This window comes from Clupea harengus, chromosome 16 (assembly GCF_900700415.2).
Source record: "Clupea harengus chromosome 16, Ch_v2.0.2, whole genome shotgun sequence".
Taxonomy (NCBI): Eukaryota; Metazoa; Chordata; class Actinopteri; order Clupeiformes; family Clupeidae; genus Clupea; species Clupea harengus.
In genome coordinates, this window is record NC_045167.1 from 12,088,725 (window position 1) to 12,104,508 (window position 15,784).

The 15,784-nt window shown below is 42.5% G+C and overlaps 1 protein-coding gene across 1 annotated transcript; it reads right to left on the reverse strand.

Annotated features, from left to right (window-relative positions):
- Positions 1–2,712: 2,712 nt before the first annotated feature.
- Positions 2,713–15,482, reverse strand: ints13 (integrator complex subunit 13). Its single transcript, XM_012824506.3, has 17 exons — positions 15,001–15,482; positions 14,106–14,354; positions 13,811–13,885; positions 12,966–13,168; positions 12,781–12,861; positions 12,165–12,255; positions 11,751–11,879; positions 9,575–9,659; positions 9,337–9,429; positions 9,143–9,232; positions 8,847–9,025; positions 6,024–6,191; positions 5,596–5,750; positions 5,062–5,286; positions 3,981–4,111; positions 3,603–3,738; positions 2,713–3,279 (listed from the first exon to the last, which is right to left on the reverse strand). The coding sequence occupies exons 1-17, from the start codon at positions 15,031–15,033 to the stop codon at positions 3,243–3,245; spliced, it is 2,160 nt and encodes a 719-aa protein (XP_012679960.1). The 5' UTR covers positions 15,034–15,482; the 3' UTR covers positions 2,713–3,242.
- Positions 15,483–15,784: the final 302 nt, after the last annotated feature.

Consider the following 15,784-nt stretch of genomic DNA (forward strand, 5'->3'; position numbering starts at 1 on the left):
TTTCCAATGCAGACCCCAACAACGAGTCCAACATTAACCACGGACTTGGAGTCTTCCTGGGTCTTCTCAAGCACTCTCCTTCCTGAGGCATCAGGATCCTTAGAAACAGAAATCACACCTACTCTTGACATAGGAGGAACTTTCATTACGATGACACCATTAAGCCTTAAAACTGTAAATGAGGATGGGCACCTGAGCATTTTAATTTCGTCAACAATAGATTATATTTCTTCAACTGAAGCCCAAATCACACTAACAAAATCACTGGGTATCCAGGGCATCAGTACACAGGAATACTTGGATCCCTCTCAGGGCTCTGTAGAACTATCCTTTCTGTGGACGAACAGTCTGAGGTCCCACCAGCCTTGCTATCTCACCTCAGCCACCCATAATGTAGGCAAAATAAGTTTGTTCAGGTCCATTTTTACTTGTCAAAGCATTCACAGCACACAAGCCATTTCAAAAATGACGGGTAACACTTCCTTATTCGGTAGTCATAACGCCCAAAGGGAGACTGTTGCTATGTCTTACACCACAGCTGATGTACACCTCACAAGTCAACACATTTCAAATGTACATATTCAAGAAACCCAATTATCTACACAAAGCAGTAACTATCACAGAGGCACCATGGACAGCATCATCATTACTGAATGGATAACTACTCAATTTTTTACAGTCAGTGAGCTTTTGGAAATACCCAAACCCTTCAGTTCTACAGTAGCACACAGTAGCGGTAGGACTACCATGGCTATGAATCCAATAATACTCAGTGGCACCTTTTCTAAAAGTGTCTTCTGGGATGGACCTATTTTTACAAAACCCACCTCAGGCTTCCATCAGTCAAACACCCCACACCTCTCTTCACTAAATGCAATAGCTACATCTAGTGAGCCCGAAAGAGACTGTCCTCTCACCTCAAAGTCGTCATGGAGTCCCGACCTGTCAGTGGAGCAAATTCAGCCCACAGCCTCATCCACAGTGTTCTTTGGTAAGATGAATCCCAGTTGTGTAGAACATTGAGATGATAATGAGAATACTTTTGTTATAATTAATAATATTGTTGACACTGTTTCAGTGCTGTTCTCAGGATGGTCTTAAAGTTGACACTCTCCATGTTTGCAGGTCTAACTAACAACCCTCCAAAAGTGATGGAATATCTTCCTATTCTCCATGCCATCATTGGATTCCCATTCCATTACATGATACCATCTGCCACCTTCCAGGATCCCGAGGATGGTGAAACAGGATCTCTCTCCCTGCAGCTTCTTTTCATTGATGGACCTCCTCTACCTGAACAGTCTTGGTTGACATTGACTGGCTTACAACTGCATGGTATACCCCTGGAAGTAGACCTTAAGTTCTCTCCCCAGCATCTGTTTCTGGTTGCCACTGACCGGTATGGCCTGTCCACCCAACTATCAGTAACACTGGAACTCAGTCGTTCCTCCGGTGAGCCATGCCACAGCTTCAGCCTGGTTACCAAGCATAGCCTTTACTCTTTACTCGTCCAGCGGAGCAGGGTGGAGCTCCTACTGAGGAAGATGTCTGACTTTTTCAGCGATCCCAGTGGGAATCATCTTGCCCTCTTGTCCCTGGAGCCAGGATCCACAGTTGTTTCCTGGTATAACTTCACTTTGTGTCAGGAAGGCTACCAGTCTGACAGTCTTTGCCCGGAGACCCAGATTCAAAGTATGTGGACAGCCATGGGCATGGTCGATGGGCAAGTGAATCCTGCTTTTAACATGGCAATGCTCCCGGAATACCCTATCCACAAAATAGGTCAGGTAATCTATGGGGGTAAATGCCTCCAAGTTACCTCACCCGATCCAGAAAGTTCTCTTGACACCTCTACCAAAACGTCAACTCAAACACCTGCCACCTCAACCACCACATCACCAGACAGATATTACTGGGTGGCTAGTGTGTTGACAGCGCTACTGGTGGTCTGTTGCTTGCTGCTATTGATCATCCTGGTATGGGCTCTGTTACGATTTTGTAAAGACCACTTCAGGGCACAGAGGACAACCCTTTGGCCTTCAGATGGTTTCATGCCTCCCTACCCTTTGGATGTGAAGGCCTTGCGGCCTAGGAGACCTCCACAGTTCCAATGTGAGATATCTCCACCACCCCTGAAGCTGTGGCTCAATCTTACCCCAGCCCAGGATACACCTCAAACTTACACCATCAGCCAAAGTGCAGAGACACACAGCAAAACATCTCATCAAAAAACATCTTATCGATTTCCTCCATACTACCAGTTTCCACCGCACTAAGCTCTGAAAAGTGACTATGGGAACTGCAATGCAATTCATTACCTGAGGCTGAGCATAAAGCAGGTATATAAAAGTTATAAAGCTTTAATGTGAATGGCACAAACTGCAAACACGCTTATAAAGAAGCCAAATCGATAAATCACAGGCACTTTACAAAGCAAGAACTAACAGAGGTAGTAATAAGAGTCTTCAGTGCCTCGTCTCCAAATTCTCTTTGCAGTGAGTTCATGTATAAAATTGCTAACAATATTTTGGCACACCTACTTACAATATTTTACCACCTACTAAATGTTAGTGTACCCCTTAAAATCCTGCTCCTCGATCCCATATCTACACACCTCACTGGATATAAAATCGTTGTTACAAAGTTAGTTATTTAGTTTACACTGTGACATTTGGTGCAAACAGTGTACACACCTTGATGAGAGAACAAAAACACATTTAAAATGTAGTAATTTAATATAAATGTGGGCATATTTTTTGTGTGAATTGTCCCTTTTCACAGCATGATACAGACTGGATTTGTTACATTATTTGGTTCAATATAATTATACAGAGATACAGAGACCATCGTTATTCATCCATATGTGTTGGAGTAAAAGGTTCAAATGATAATTTTATGAATAAAATGTTTTAAGCATTTTCATGTTTAAAGGGGCTCATTCGTCTAAGGGGAGACGTAAAGAATAACTGTACAAATGCTCAATGGTGTTTATTCTTTCCCAGAAATCTATGATTTTACAAACACATGGGTTAAAAAACAAAATAACCAAATAAGACAATAAAAATGCCTTGTCCGCTGCCATTTCCCCTGTATACAAAAGTCTTTGTGAAGCACATAGGGGTACCAGCCTGTCACATCACGCTAATGTGACAGCTCATTGTGACGTCACATCCTCAGAGCAGTGATGTCGTTCCTCAAGTGGTGTTGAAGATGTGGTGAGACTTCCACTAGGCTCCTGCACATCATCTAGTGGCTTTGCCATTCTCATGTGTATCCATTCTGAGAAGGACAGCAAGTTATTAGAAGCCACAATTAGTAGTTATCAGACAGAAACATTTCCAAATCATAGTTACACAAATTCACGACAAATGTTGCTAACAGATATGCAACGATTAATTGATAAAATAAAAATAAAAAAGACACCACTGGCATTCAGTATTGGCCATCTTTTTGTTTTTTAATGAGGGGTCACGAAATTCCCAAAACACCCAGTGAGGCCATGCTATTTGTTCCGTCAGGTAAGGATGAAGAAAGGGAACTCAAGACCATGCAAAGTGTCAAAGTAAATCACCATCATATGAATGTGAAAGGAAAACACATACCCATTCTCATCTTTAAGATTCTGGTACAACTCAGCCTTGTTGTTAACAGAGGAGATTCTGCCGGCAAACTCCTGGTGTTTCCTGGAGTTTGCCACGGTGATCCTACTGGTCCACATAGTAAGCAGCGAGACAGGTCCTAGTGGATAGAGGAGAAGACAAAAATAAATAAATTGATGAATGAATGAATGAATGAATGAATGAATGAATTAATTAAAAATGACCATACAGGTGACTTTTAAATATTAGACTTCTTAAGGATTTTCTTTTTATCCCCGCCAGGCATGAAAAAAAAAAAACTCTCAAAATGTCATTGTATGCCAATTCAATGACAAATAAAGGCTTTCAAATGTTCAGATTTCAAAATATAATTGGCTGTACCTTTCGATTTTTCTGGCACCTGCACCTCCTCTGTGAGACGGGGCTTCTTGTTGAGAGGCTCCGGGGAGTCAGGAGAGTCCTTGATCACCTCCGCCTCTGTCTGCTCCTCTTTGTCTTGTGTCCCCTTCAGCCTTGGAAAAGACCAACGGACCAGCAATTACAACACAGAACACAAAAGGTACCTCATGCATTTCACGAAACACACAGCAATTTCTCCAATAGTTTTGGAATTCAGCCATTTACTCTTTAGTGCACTGAGGTGCGTGATCATAATAGATAATATTCATTGGAGTGAAGGAAACCAACAGCCCAAGAGCACAAAGGAAGGGGAGCATAATAATCCATAATTCCAGGGCTAGAGGGCCAATTCATTCTGAAAACTGTCAGTAGGGCTGTATGTAATTTTCTGGTGAATGTGAACATTTAACCGGTGTGATTTTATATGAGCTGATTACAAATTCAATTGACTGAGAAATGTAAACAGCAACACACTACACACTGGTCAGGCATGAAAATATTATATTTCTGGAACACTTCACATTTCACACTCAAATGCCTCCAACACCAGTGATCACAGGTTACATGAAGGACAACCTATGAATTTTCTTGAGGCATTTCATGCTTATGTGCAAGGTGCATAAAAGCATAACATTTTTTTGCCAGCATCTGGGGTTTGTGCACCCCTTTGATAACAGGTGCGTGGCATATCTCTATTCTGACAACCCAACTCTTATGCGTATTTCCTCTTTTCCTTCAGCATCGCACACACTGAAAAAAATATACTTGTGATGGCGCTTTGCCTAAAGCATCTGCTAAATGAAGTGTATACGTGCATATATATGCATGAAAGTAAACTGTGGCTCAGTTATGTAAACAAAGTGACTACTGAAATAGTGTGATTTGCTCATAACACAACTCAATGAAGTGAGAGAGTTTCATGAACCAGCCATGATATTAGTTCACACAACATTCCCCACAGTCCTCCACACATTTCCCACACAGTGGGAACATTAATAAATAGTGGCCAATAACCCTGTCTGCACAAAATATGAATACCATAAGACCCTGATGAAAGACACACCTTTCAGAGTCCTGCCATGACTTGTCATCCTCCTTGCCATTTTTGTCGGCTTTGTCCTCCTTGTCCTCCCTCTTCCTCCCTCGCTTCTTCCGGTCCTCCTCCTCGGCCGGCTTACTGCGGCAGGCGCTGATGCACTCCAGGACGCGCTGGTGCCGCTCGCTGGCGTTCACGTGGGCCTTCACTAGTGTCTCCAGCTCGTTCCACATGATGCGGTACTGCTCATCCCTGCAGGCACAAACAGTGCAAACCTCTCAATCCAGCAACGTAATGGTAATCGCATGCTATGCTATGCTATGCTATGCTAATGCAAAGCAAATACCAAGCAGTTGATGCTAATTGCCCTAATTGGAAGAGGATGTGTCAAAAGGAAAAGTTCCTAAAATTAAAGCTTATGTGCCTAAACATTGGTCCTTCAAAAATATCTGTCAACATTTGAATTAAAACGCTTGAATGTAAATATAATAAGTCTATTACATTCTATAATGATGGTGCCTTATTTGAGTCCAGGAAATAAATATGGCTGGAAAGACATACCTCTTAGGCCCTTTCCCCCGGGAGCCTACTGTAGAAATGGGCAGTGGGTCGTTTTTCCTTTCCATGTCCACTAGATTGTAGACGGTCTTTTGGCAAGTCAGCACATCCTCCTCTGTTAGCGACTCTTTCACAATGAGATTGGCCAATGGCACCACCTGTACGGCATCCAGAAAACCTAGTGAGCGCTTGCTACATTCACCTAACACAATTTCAGTTCATGCGACATAAGTTCTCTCTACATATGGGTCCACATGAACCTGTTATATACATTCTTACTGCATAATGGTTATGTAGTGATAGTATTATTTTAGATGGCAGCGCTGATGAAAATTACATTTTTAAAACGTTTAGCAGCTTTCCTTTTCCCATCTTTAAAAGGCCTTTATCATAATACTGTTATCATCAGCTATCTATGACAGGACACTCACTGCCTGCATGTTGAAGATGGTGGTCTGGGAGATGATCATGGGCCAGTAGCGCGTGTGTCGCTCTAGCTGGGCCTTGGCTCTCTCTGACGGGCACTTCTCGGAGTCGTCCCTGCTTGAGGTTTCTGGGAAGGGAGTCAGGCGGTTTTCCCTCATGAACTCCCCAAAGTCCTGTGAATTAGAAGACATGCATTACAGCGACAACTGCAAACACTGACGCATAAACAGGACATAACTTTCGTGTAGAGCCTTCAGCCTAACACAGCATGTACAGGGGCCAACCTACTCTCTACGTCATACCCTGGACCTTGTCATCAACAAAGGACCCAAATATCTCCACAACCGTCAAGGATTTGGCCTTGTCTGATTTTTTCTGAGTGTTCTTTGATGTGTCTATGTCTCTTCACATTCCGAGCAGATGGCTATGACTAAGAAAGAGTCATCAATGATTGCACAAGTGCTCTCTTTGAGCAGGCACTTTCAAGGACCTCGAGTCAACGGTCAAACTCCATAGATGATTTGCTGAATAATTTTTATTCAAAATTGGTTAATATTATAGATGACACAGCTCCAGTAAAAGTTAAGATAGTCACAGACAAACAGAAAGCACCATGGAAACTGTTAAACCAGATTACAAATACAAACTTCAGATCTACTATCAAATCCATGCAGAGATGCTCCGCACATATAATGCTGAAATATGCAAAGCAAGACCGTCTTTCTTCTCCAACATCATCAGTAGACATATAAACAATATTTGTGTGCTACTCGCAACAGTCAAGAAATGAACTACACAGTTGGCACCTGAACTTCCCTCTGATTATAAGTGCAACTCCCTAGAATCTCTTTGTCAATGAATTGACCAAATTAACAGCTGGATATCTCAAATTTCCTTCAGTTAAATAAGGACAAAACTGAAATAATCTTATTTGAGAAAAAGACTACTCATCTTGACATAAAAAGTGAAGCGAAAGACGTTTTTAAAAACCTTGTTTCACTTAAATCACTGAATGGGACAGGACCAAATTATAAGATATGTTTCAGCAGTACACACCTGCTAAACCTCTCAGATCACTGGAAAGAAATCTGTTGTTAAGACCTACGGTCAGAACTAAACATGGTAAAGCAGCTTTTAGTAGCTATGCTGATCAGCTCTAGAACCTTCCAGATGACATCAAATGTGCTCCAACTGTAGCCAGTTTCAAATGTAGAATTAAGACCCAACTGTTCCTAAGCTTTTTGTTGTTTGTCTTTTACCTGCTTGTGTAAAGCGCTTTGCATTTTGAATGTGTATAAACTGTGCTATGCAAATACATTTGTTACGCCTTGCTGAGAGCAAATGGAATGGCAAAACAGACACCCAGAGTCTTCATTAAATTTTACATGAGTGAACATCAGTGTAGGTTACAGGTCAGATGTCAGACTGGAGCTCAACAAAGTAAAACAAAGATGATGGCACTGCCCTGCTTCTCAGTTCCCTCAAAGATGATAGGTGTTTAAACACAAGGTTTTCAAGGCGGGAATAATGTGCAGTCATTCCGCCTTTCCATTCTATGTAAAAGGTATGGAGGCAGAATGGGGGGTCGTTGTTCTGCCTCTGAGCCGGCAGTGATATTGTGAGAAGGTGAAATCCCTCCCCCTTCTCACTGTGGCCCAAAGGGGCAGAAAGACTTCTCTGGAGACCTCTGTGGAGGGGTCCAAGTGACTCTAATTGGACCAATTTAGCCCTTGGGCGGCCTTATTTAAGGTGCACCTAATTGTTGCATGAGGGAAAGACAGACTGAACATGCCAGGAGAAAGCTGGGAGAAGGTACAAAGACGAAACCTGTGAGATTTGTGACCACAGAGTTGTACCTTGTCTGTTTTGGGTTTTAGTTTTGTTCAGTTTGGGGATATCTGTTTTGGGATAATCACCGTTGTAAATAAATAGCTATTTTTAAGAAAGCCACCGTCTCCTGCGCCGTGTGTTTTTCCTACCTGCAACCCCATTCCAACCAGCCTACATCCCACATCGTGGGGTGGCCGACTCGGGGCCATCTTCACAGATAGTCAAGGGGGCGGAATGACATCTGTGTAAAAGGGCATGGCGGAACAGGGATGTGACTGCCAGAGGTGTGACAAGACTACTGTGTTGTCAAAAACACAAATCTGACATTATAAGCATTAACAGTAATATGACACTAAGTTTGTCCGTCATTGTTTCTGAAAGTAACAGTAGGCTAGTTCATTTCTGACACATGTTATGGCGCATTCAAGGCAACTCAGAATTCGTAAACATCCAACATGATATTCCCGAGGTCCGACTTCAGTCAAACGTAAACACAATAAAGCAGGGATGATTGGTGATGTTTTTCTTTTATCTGTGGACTATGGATAATTAAGAAAAAACAAAAATGTTTGTTCATTTTGAAACACTGAGTCAGAGTTACATTTTGAAGTGGTGTTTTCCAAGGTGGAAATATCCGAGTTCTGAGTAGTCTCAAACGCGGCATTATAGGTGAAGCTAGATGCTTTGTTTCACGCCTCTGGCTCCACAACGCCAGATTGCCATGTGAGAGGACACACTAGGGTATCATTTTGCCGCCTCTGTTTGGGTATAAACAAGCAAAGGCAGCATAAAGAGGGGACTTCTTAACATGAGTGCTGTGGTATCTCAAGTCTAAAAGGGACTGATGCAGCCGCAGAGTCTGCTTATAATTAAAATGGCAGAATGAAAACTCACTGACTTTTTAAGGCCTTGCAGAAAAAACAGTTCCCCCCTAATTGTCTCATCTTTCTGAGATGACAACTACAAAGTAGGTCTCAGGGACCGGCGGTGAGACTCACCGTGATGCGGTAATCTGTGACCCGGCCGCCACAGCCCTCGCTGATGGACGGAGGGTCCTCCAGCGTAGAGCGAGTGCTGTTGAGCACGTGCAGGAAGATCTCCCCGCCGTGGCAGCTCAGCATGTGGCTGATGACCTTTGACCCAGACTTGCGGGGCTGCTCGAGAAGCACGGAGCGACCTAAAAGCAACGGCGAATGACAGTCACAAGATGGCTGTGGTTAATCAATAATTTGGACCCACTCTGCCCCTGTTTCTGTAAGGATTAGAGTTCATGGAGTTCGGAATGTAGACTTACCGTTCAGGAGGAAGTTAGTTAAGCAGGACGAGGGACGACTGTTCACATCCACAGGTGATATCCGATAGGCGCCTGTGCAGTAATGCAATTCTGCAAAACACACAAAATGACATCAGGAACCATAGTTTAATCCTCAGAAAAGAAAAATCCCCTCAAAGTGAACCAGATGATTACTGAAGAGTGCTGATACCCACCTACACTGTTGGTGCGAGGCGTGCACCATTTTAGAGTGACCGTCTCCTTGAGCCCACTGTCCCGACTGGTGCTCCCCGCCATGTGGAGATCCCCTGTTCAGTAACAAATGAGGGTTCATTAGTCATTACTCTACACAGCTCTCCGTGTGATAGCAAGACATTAACTCAACCCTCTCTACAGGTGACCTTTACGGGTACACTTCTATAGCACTTCCGAGCGTGTCCGAATGTGGCTCACCACTTTTGATGAACTCTATGTGCGCGTCCCGGTGGTGCAGAAGCTCCACGTCGTAATTGGCTGACGTGTTGGCGTGCTGCTCCTCCTGCACAGCGAAAACCAAAGCAAAAACAACAGATGCTGCCGTCACGTTCCCGTTTGCTCTGTGTGGCAAGGCACTGCTGCTTTCATGTTCAAGTGGTTCAAAAGGTGCACTCTTCACCAATCTATACAGCAATGTGGCGACCTCAACAGTATATGTTGGAGGACACCTGGATGATGCAGAGATCCGTGAGAGGGGCCCAATTGTGACCAACTTGGGACACTTTGAGACACAAAGGAAATGCACAATACAAAAGGACAGAGGTGGACGGGCAAAGAGTTGGCTGCTAACAGACAACTAACGCCTGTGGAATCACAAGGCCTAAGACTGTTTTAGACTACAGCTCATGCAACAGAGGTTATTTTGGGTTAGTAGGGCAGTTCCCAACTAAGGGTTTTTTGGTAGAAGTAAAGGCCTGAAACACGTTTGAGTAAAGGCCCGAAGCATGTTCGAGTAAAGGCCTGAAACATGTTCGGCTGGAAACTTAGTATTAGATCTGCATCTCAAACCGATGCTTCATGTTGTTATGTATTAATTGACAGCATCTATTGCAGATTTCTTAAGCAGATAATAAAGTGAATAAAAGCTATCTGCCACTACTTGAACAATTTAAAAGATAGCATCATGAAGATGACAAGAGGCTTAATCTTTACAGTAAACTGCAAACTGTAAAGCAAAAAAGTTAGCATTATCAATTCTTGGCCCTTGTTTAAATTCATAATACGATTATTGTTCGGCGATACGTTTACATTCTGCCTTTCACTGAAGTTTAGTTTAATGTGTGATTCAATATATCAGCTCCGAAATAAAGATGATGAGGAGAGACAGACATTTCTGAAGGAGAACAAGGGGTATTCACCACTACGCAACACTGCACAAACGTTCAGACCACTGCAAGACACTATAAGTGAGGTTGTGACCAACCATCTCCAATTGGGATGCTACTGAAAAGGAACAAGAAACATTGGGGGAGGGGTCTTATTGGGATATGGTGGTGACTAGGGACATGTAAAGTTTCATCCAGCTTCACACTATCACACTGATTTGGCAGCACATGTAAACATCCTGACTCAAACATTCTGACAACTGCTTGATAGGTGTCCTACGGCGTTACGTCTCAGAATGCCAAGACATCTTTTTATTCCCCTCAGCGCTTGGGTGTGCGTATGAAAAGACCTGAACTTTGATCAGAGTGTATTTTTTGTTTATTAAATTTTTTACAAGACATTTAACAAAACAACAAAGGTTTAAAACAGATGCCATACTGCAGAGTGTGTAGTAATGTCAGTTAATGCATTCTACCTCCGATTAAGTCAGTGTCTTTATAGACTTAGCAGTTATTTTGTAGGAAATTCTACAGTACATCTCAGGAATCTCCCAAGGAGTTTGTTCCTTTATTATATACCTAAGAATACAATTCTGTCTGTAGGCAGTAAAAGCCTTACATTAACAGCAGACTCCATGGTCAAACTTCAGATTCTGTTCATCACACTTACACTAGTACCACTGACTGCCCAGATGTATGGGCTCTGAGACATTGTCGTCTTTTTTTTTTTTTTTTTTTTTTTTTTTTTTTCAACAGGAAGCTGTGGCAGAATGCTGAGGCAGGGTAAAGCATTGCCACAACCAATGATAGCAATTAGCACTTGATGGATGAACACAAAAGTCAAAGCATACAGCCTGGAGGGAGACCTGTCATTCTGTGTTTAAGAGTACTGACCTGGTCACAAACATTTAATGTAGGCTAGCAAAACAGAAAATAGCGCATGAAAACAGCAGCTGTTTCAGAGTCAGTACAAAAAACATGTGACACACACACACACACACACACACACACGTGACTAAGAATGAAGGAAACAAAATGAGCAAATTCAAAATGAATTCAAAGTGGATGAGACAACAGGCTACACAAGAGAACGCCATGGGCTCATGTTCAACGGTATGGGATGAGATAATTTTAATGCATTACAGAGAGTTTGTAAATGCAATTGAAATTGAGTGAGGTGAGCATAGAGGCGTTTTTGGGGCCTTTTGATGGAGAACTTAAGCTGTAGATAAATGTCATGCAGAAGGCGTAGGAGAAGAAAGCTTTACCTTCATGGGGATGTTTGTGATAGTGGTGGAGGCCAGGTCAAAGTGATGCTGCACAAGCATGTTGAGTTTGGAGGCCAAGTGGCGGCCTGCACGCACACTGTGCACCTCGCTGATCAACACAGATGAGATCTGCAGGTGGAGACAAGTTTTAAGCGCCTTCATAGGTAACAGCTTGTGTCTCTACCCACTGGTAAACTTGCACATGGGTTTTCCTGGAGTGTGTCTAAAACCACTGAAGGTATCCAGAAAACCATCCTGTTAACCATCCTAAAAAAAAACTGTGACCTTTGTAGCATACATCCTGAAAACTGTGATCTTTGTAGAATACAATCATCAGACATTCTGTACCAAGCCAAATGGCAGGTTAGCTGAGGCTGAGATAGATCATAGATCTGGTATCATTGGTAGGCCCACCTCCTTCTTCGGCCGGTCTGAGACTAAGGTGTCGTCTCCTTGAGGGTACACGTGGACTAACACCAGCTCACACTGTTGGATAGGCATCAGTCTGGGGGAGACACACCATAGAACTCTATAGCACCTTCATCACTATGAAATCAGTACAAAGATTTGAGAAAATAATCTCAGTTGATTATAGTAAAATAAACTCTAATAAAGAGAAGCAACGAAGTTGGGGTGTGCGTGGATAATCGAATATCCAGATAACTGTTCGGCTATTTGAATAGCATAACTAGCACAACTAGCATAACCATTCAAAAATGTCTATCTCTATTCGGTTATTCTGTACATGGGAAGTTATGAAAAAATATACTATACTAAATGTACTTCAGCAAATACTCACTTCAAATAATTATATTGTTAATTTGTGGAGATGGTATGCACACATGAGCGCTAGCTCGTGACTGAAAGCCACCAGTTGAAAATTGACCATTTTTAAGTGCTGTGATACGTGCATCAGATCAGGCACGAATAACCAAATAAACGTTAATGGACACCGATGGATATTCGAATATCAAAAAGTTAACATGCACACCCTCACAACGAAGCTGGCACAAGGTCTACACAAACTGACCTGTCAGATCCAGCTGCCAGCTTGTTTTGCTCCTGTAAGGTTTCCTGCACACAATCCTCCAGCATCCGCACATGTGTATCACTAAGAGAAACCAGTCAAAAGTAAGAGCATTGCAAAGCATGGGAAACGAGAGGAAGACCATTTTCACAATATAAAGTACCACATAATGAAGGCACCCTGCTTACCTCTTGGCGTTGGTCAGGCATATAATGCGGCCTCTGTTGGCCACCCTTTCGGCTGTTTCCATGAGATTCGTCCGTGCCTCATGCTGGTATTCTGTAATGCTGCACAGGGACTCCACTGCGGCTACGAGGCCATGCAGGATGCTGCAACACTCTGGGTCCTCCTGTGGGTTAGGTGGCCCTACTGCTGCCAGCGCAGACATCAGCTAGAACAAAAGAGGAAATTCCATTCCTGAACACGGGTAGCTATTACTGATCATCAACACTGACCGCGGGGTGCACCCTGCCACACACACAGACAATATAAATCCAGTATCTCTGCTATAACGTAGAAAAGTATATGTACTACTTATTTCTTACTTATTTCCTGAGATTTCTACGGGGATCAAGTTGAGCTGCAGAGTTGATGAAAATTAATTCATCAGGGTAATTCATTCAGCCAGGGAGCGCAAAAATGAAGGATGGATTTATTATAATTATTATTGTTGTGCCTGATTTACTGGGGGGGGGGATGCTTATTTAATTACACTATTTACCGCCCCGGGGAAAACATGTTTTCATTTAGGCACAAAGACAAAAAAAATGTACTGGTTTGCCTCAGTAACGTACCTACAGAGCTAACTATCCGCTTCTCTGCTATACCTGTCTTAAACAAATAGGCTAATTCCTAATTGTTATATTAACCCTTTTCTATCATGTCTCACCCTGCACATTTACTTGAGATTAGTTCATGTTTAGGAAAAATATAATCAATGAATTATTAATATTGTAATGACATTGTCCATTGCAAAGTTTTACTGCTGACATTGTCATACACCAAATTGGTGGACATCACCCAATCTCTTTACCTCGTGAGTGCTCTGGTCCTCTTGTCTCCAGCTGTTCAGACTGTGAAATTCAGAGTCGCTCACAACATAGTTTACCTGCAAAATAAGGTATGAGAGACAACCTAACTACGACGGCAGAGGAAGACAACAGGGACAAATACCTAACTTGTCCACAATAATAATGCACAAGAAAACTCGATTGCAAAATCTGAAGCACATTCAATCTTTTTGCTGTCTTTGAATGAAAATTCTTAGAGACCTACTTGGATCACCAAAGTACAGTCAACCTAACCACCACTTGAACTGGAAAACTCACCAGCTTCGCAGTGGGATAAACATCATAAAGAATCCGGCAGTATTCCATAGAACACTCCACAGCACACGTCCACAGGGATTTGGAAATGGGGGCCAGGGGGATCACACCTTGGCCTCGGCTCTTGGTGAGGATGTCACACTCCACCTGCTGCCTGCTGGATTCTGCCATGTAGGGACAGTGGTCCACTACAAACACCGTCTTATGGGAGACTGAGAACATGTTCGTCCTGGTGCCCATGCAGCTAGTAACCTAAGCAAGGAGGCGAATGGGGGTGAAGAGGGAATGTCACTATGAGGTCCTACCACGGACTTCATGATTGACAGCTCAAAGCAAACAGCTCAAAGCAAAATCTAAGCATAGTGAGTCTCAGGACCCTTGGGAACTGTCACAATGACTGCTCCTCAAACTTTGGGCCCACATTTTAATGTGAAATTGGAGTGGAAAACTAGAGTGGGAAAGAGAGTCTGTCCTCAGATGTCTCGTAGGCTGGATTAAATTAAGTAATTAAATAACATTAATACACTTAAATAATTCGTGCGAGGTGACACTTACAAACCAGCTAGTTCACGACCAGGCTAAGGGCTAACCGGTCCTGATTTCCCAATACATTTTAAATTAGTTACACAGACAACACAACTTACCGACAAAGATATATCATTAAGAATGTAGCAAAAAAGATTGCCATGTTATCGCCAAGCTCATCCTGAGCCATATAATAATTTCATCGTTCCAGCTCCCTCTCACTAGCTACCTATCAAAGTTTATAAAATGTTGCTAGCGCTAGGAAGCCGGGATCCAATAACGTTAAACGAGTTCACTACCGTCGAATATTAAACTAGCTGGGATTATTTGCATGCACCTACACAAAAGATAGAAAAATAACCTGTCAACATACCGAAACATCTTGGTAGCTGCATAGATTGGACATCTTGTCAGAGAGCTGTTGACACGATGAAATCGACTGGATACTATACCTGATCTTATCACTGAATTCTGATGCAGGGAAGGAGATGCTTCATGGACCTCGGTTAGCTTTAGCTAACCAGCCACTGGGCTAGCTAGCAATGCTAGCCATTTCAATCGATCGTTGGAAACAAGTTCGTATACTTTTTATTTTAAAGTTTTTCAGTTCTATGGCCTAAATAAAAGTGTTTTCTCCGAGACGAATCGAAATGATGGGTTCAGTAAGGAGGAGTTCAACGCAGATTCCTACCTTTGCGGCTAACTAGCTAGCTAACTGACTCACTTTTCTTGCCACACTGGGATGGATTCTGTGCACGGAGGATGTCTTTGTTGGAACATGTGTCCATCACTAAAATAGCGCCGTACGTAAACAAATGGCCAAATGGCTTACTTTGCCAAAGTAGATTGTGAAACAGCCTACTGTGTCCTACTGCTATCACCAGCGATAACAACACAATATTAAACACAAAACAACACCAGCAGCAACAACAAGGGAGTAACAGGATAGTAGGCTATGATTATTGTAGGCCTAATGATACTGTTATCCGGTGGCTTCTTATTTTATTCTTTTAGGATTAATTCAGCTCGAACCGCTTAACGCAGAAACTTTGTTGCGTATGCCTTATGTATGTTATTTTCATTTTTGTGAACTTTATTAGATTAAAAAACTTTATTAAAGAAAAAGGAAATGGGAAATAAATATATATTAAAATATT

Bases quoted from the DNA above. Each gene is read 5' to 3' on its own strand.
- ints13 (XM_012824506.3), bottom strand. From the start codon at position 15,033: ATGTCCAATCTATGCAGCTACCAAGATGTTTCG. The intron at 13,886-14,105 runs GTGAGTTTTCCA...CTTATTTTGCAG, and splicing joins TTTATCCCACTGCGAAGCTG to GTAAACTATGTTGTGAGCGA. The intron at 9,430-9,574 runs GTGAGCCACATT...GTTACTGAACAG, and splicing joins CATAGAGTTCATCAAAAGTG to GGGATCTCCACATGGCGGGG.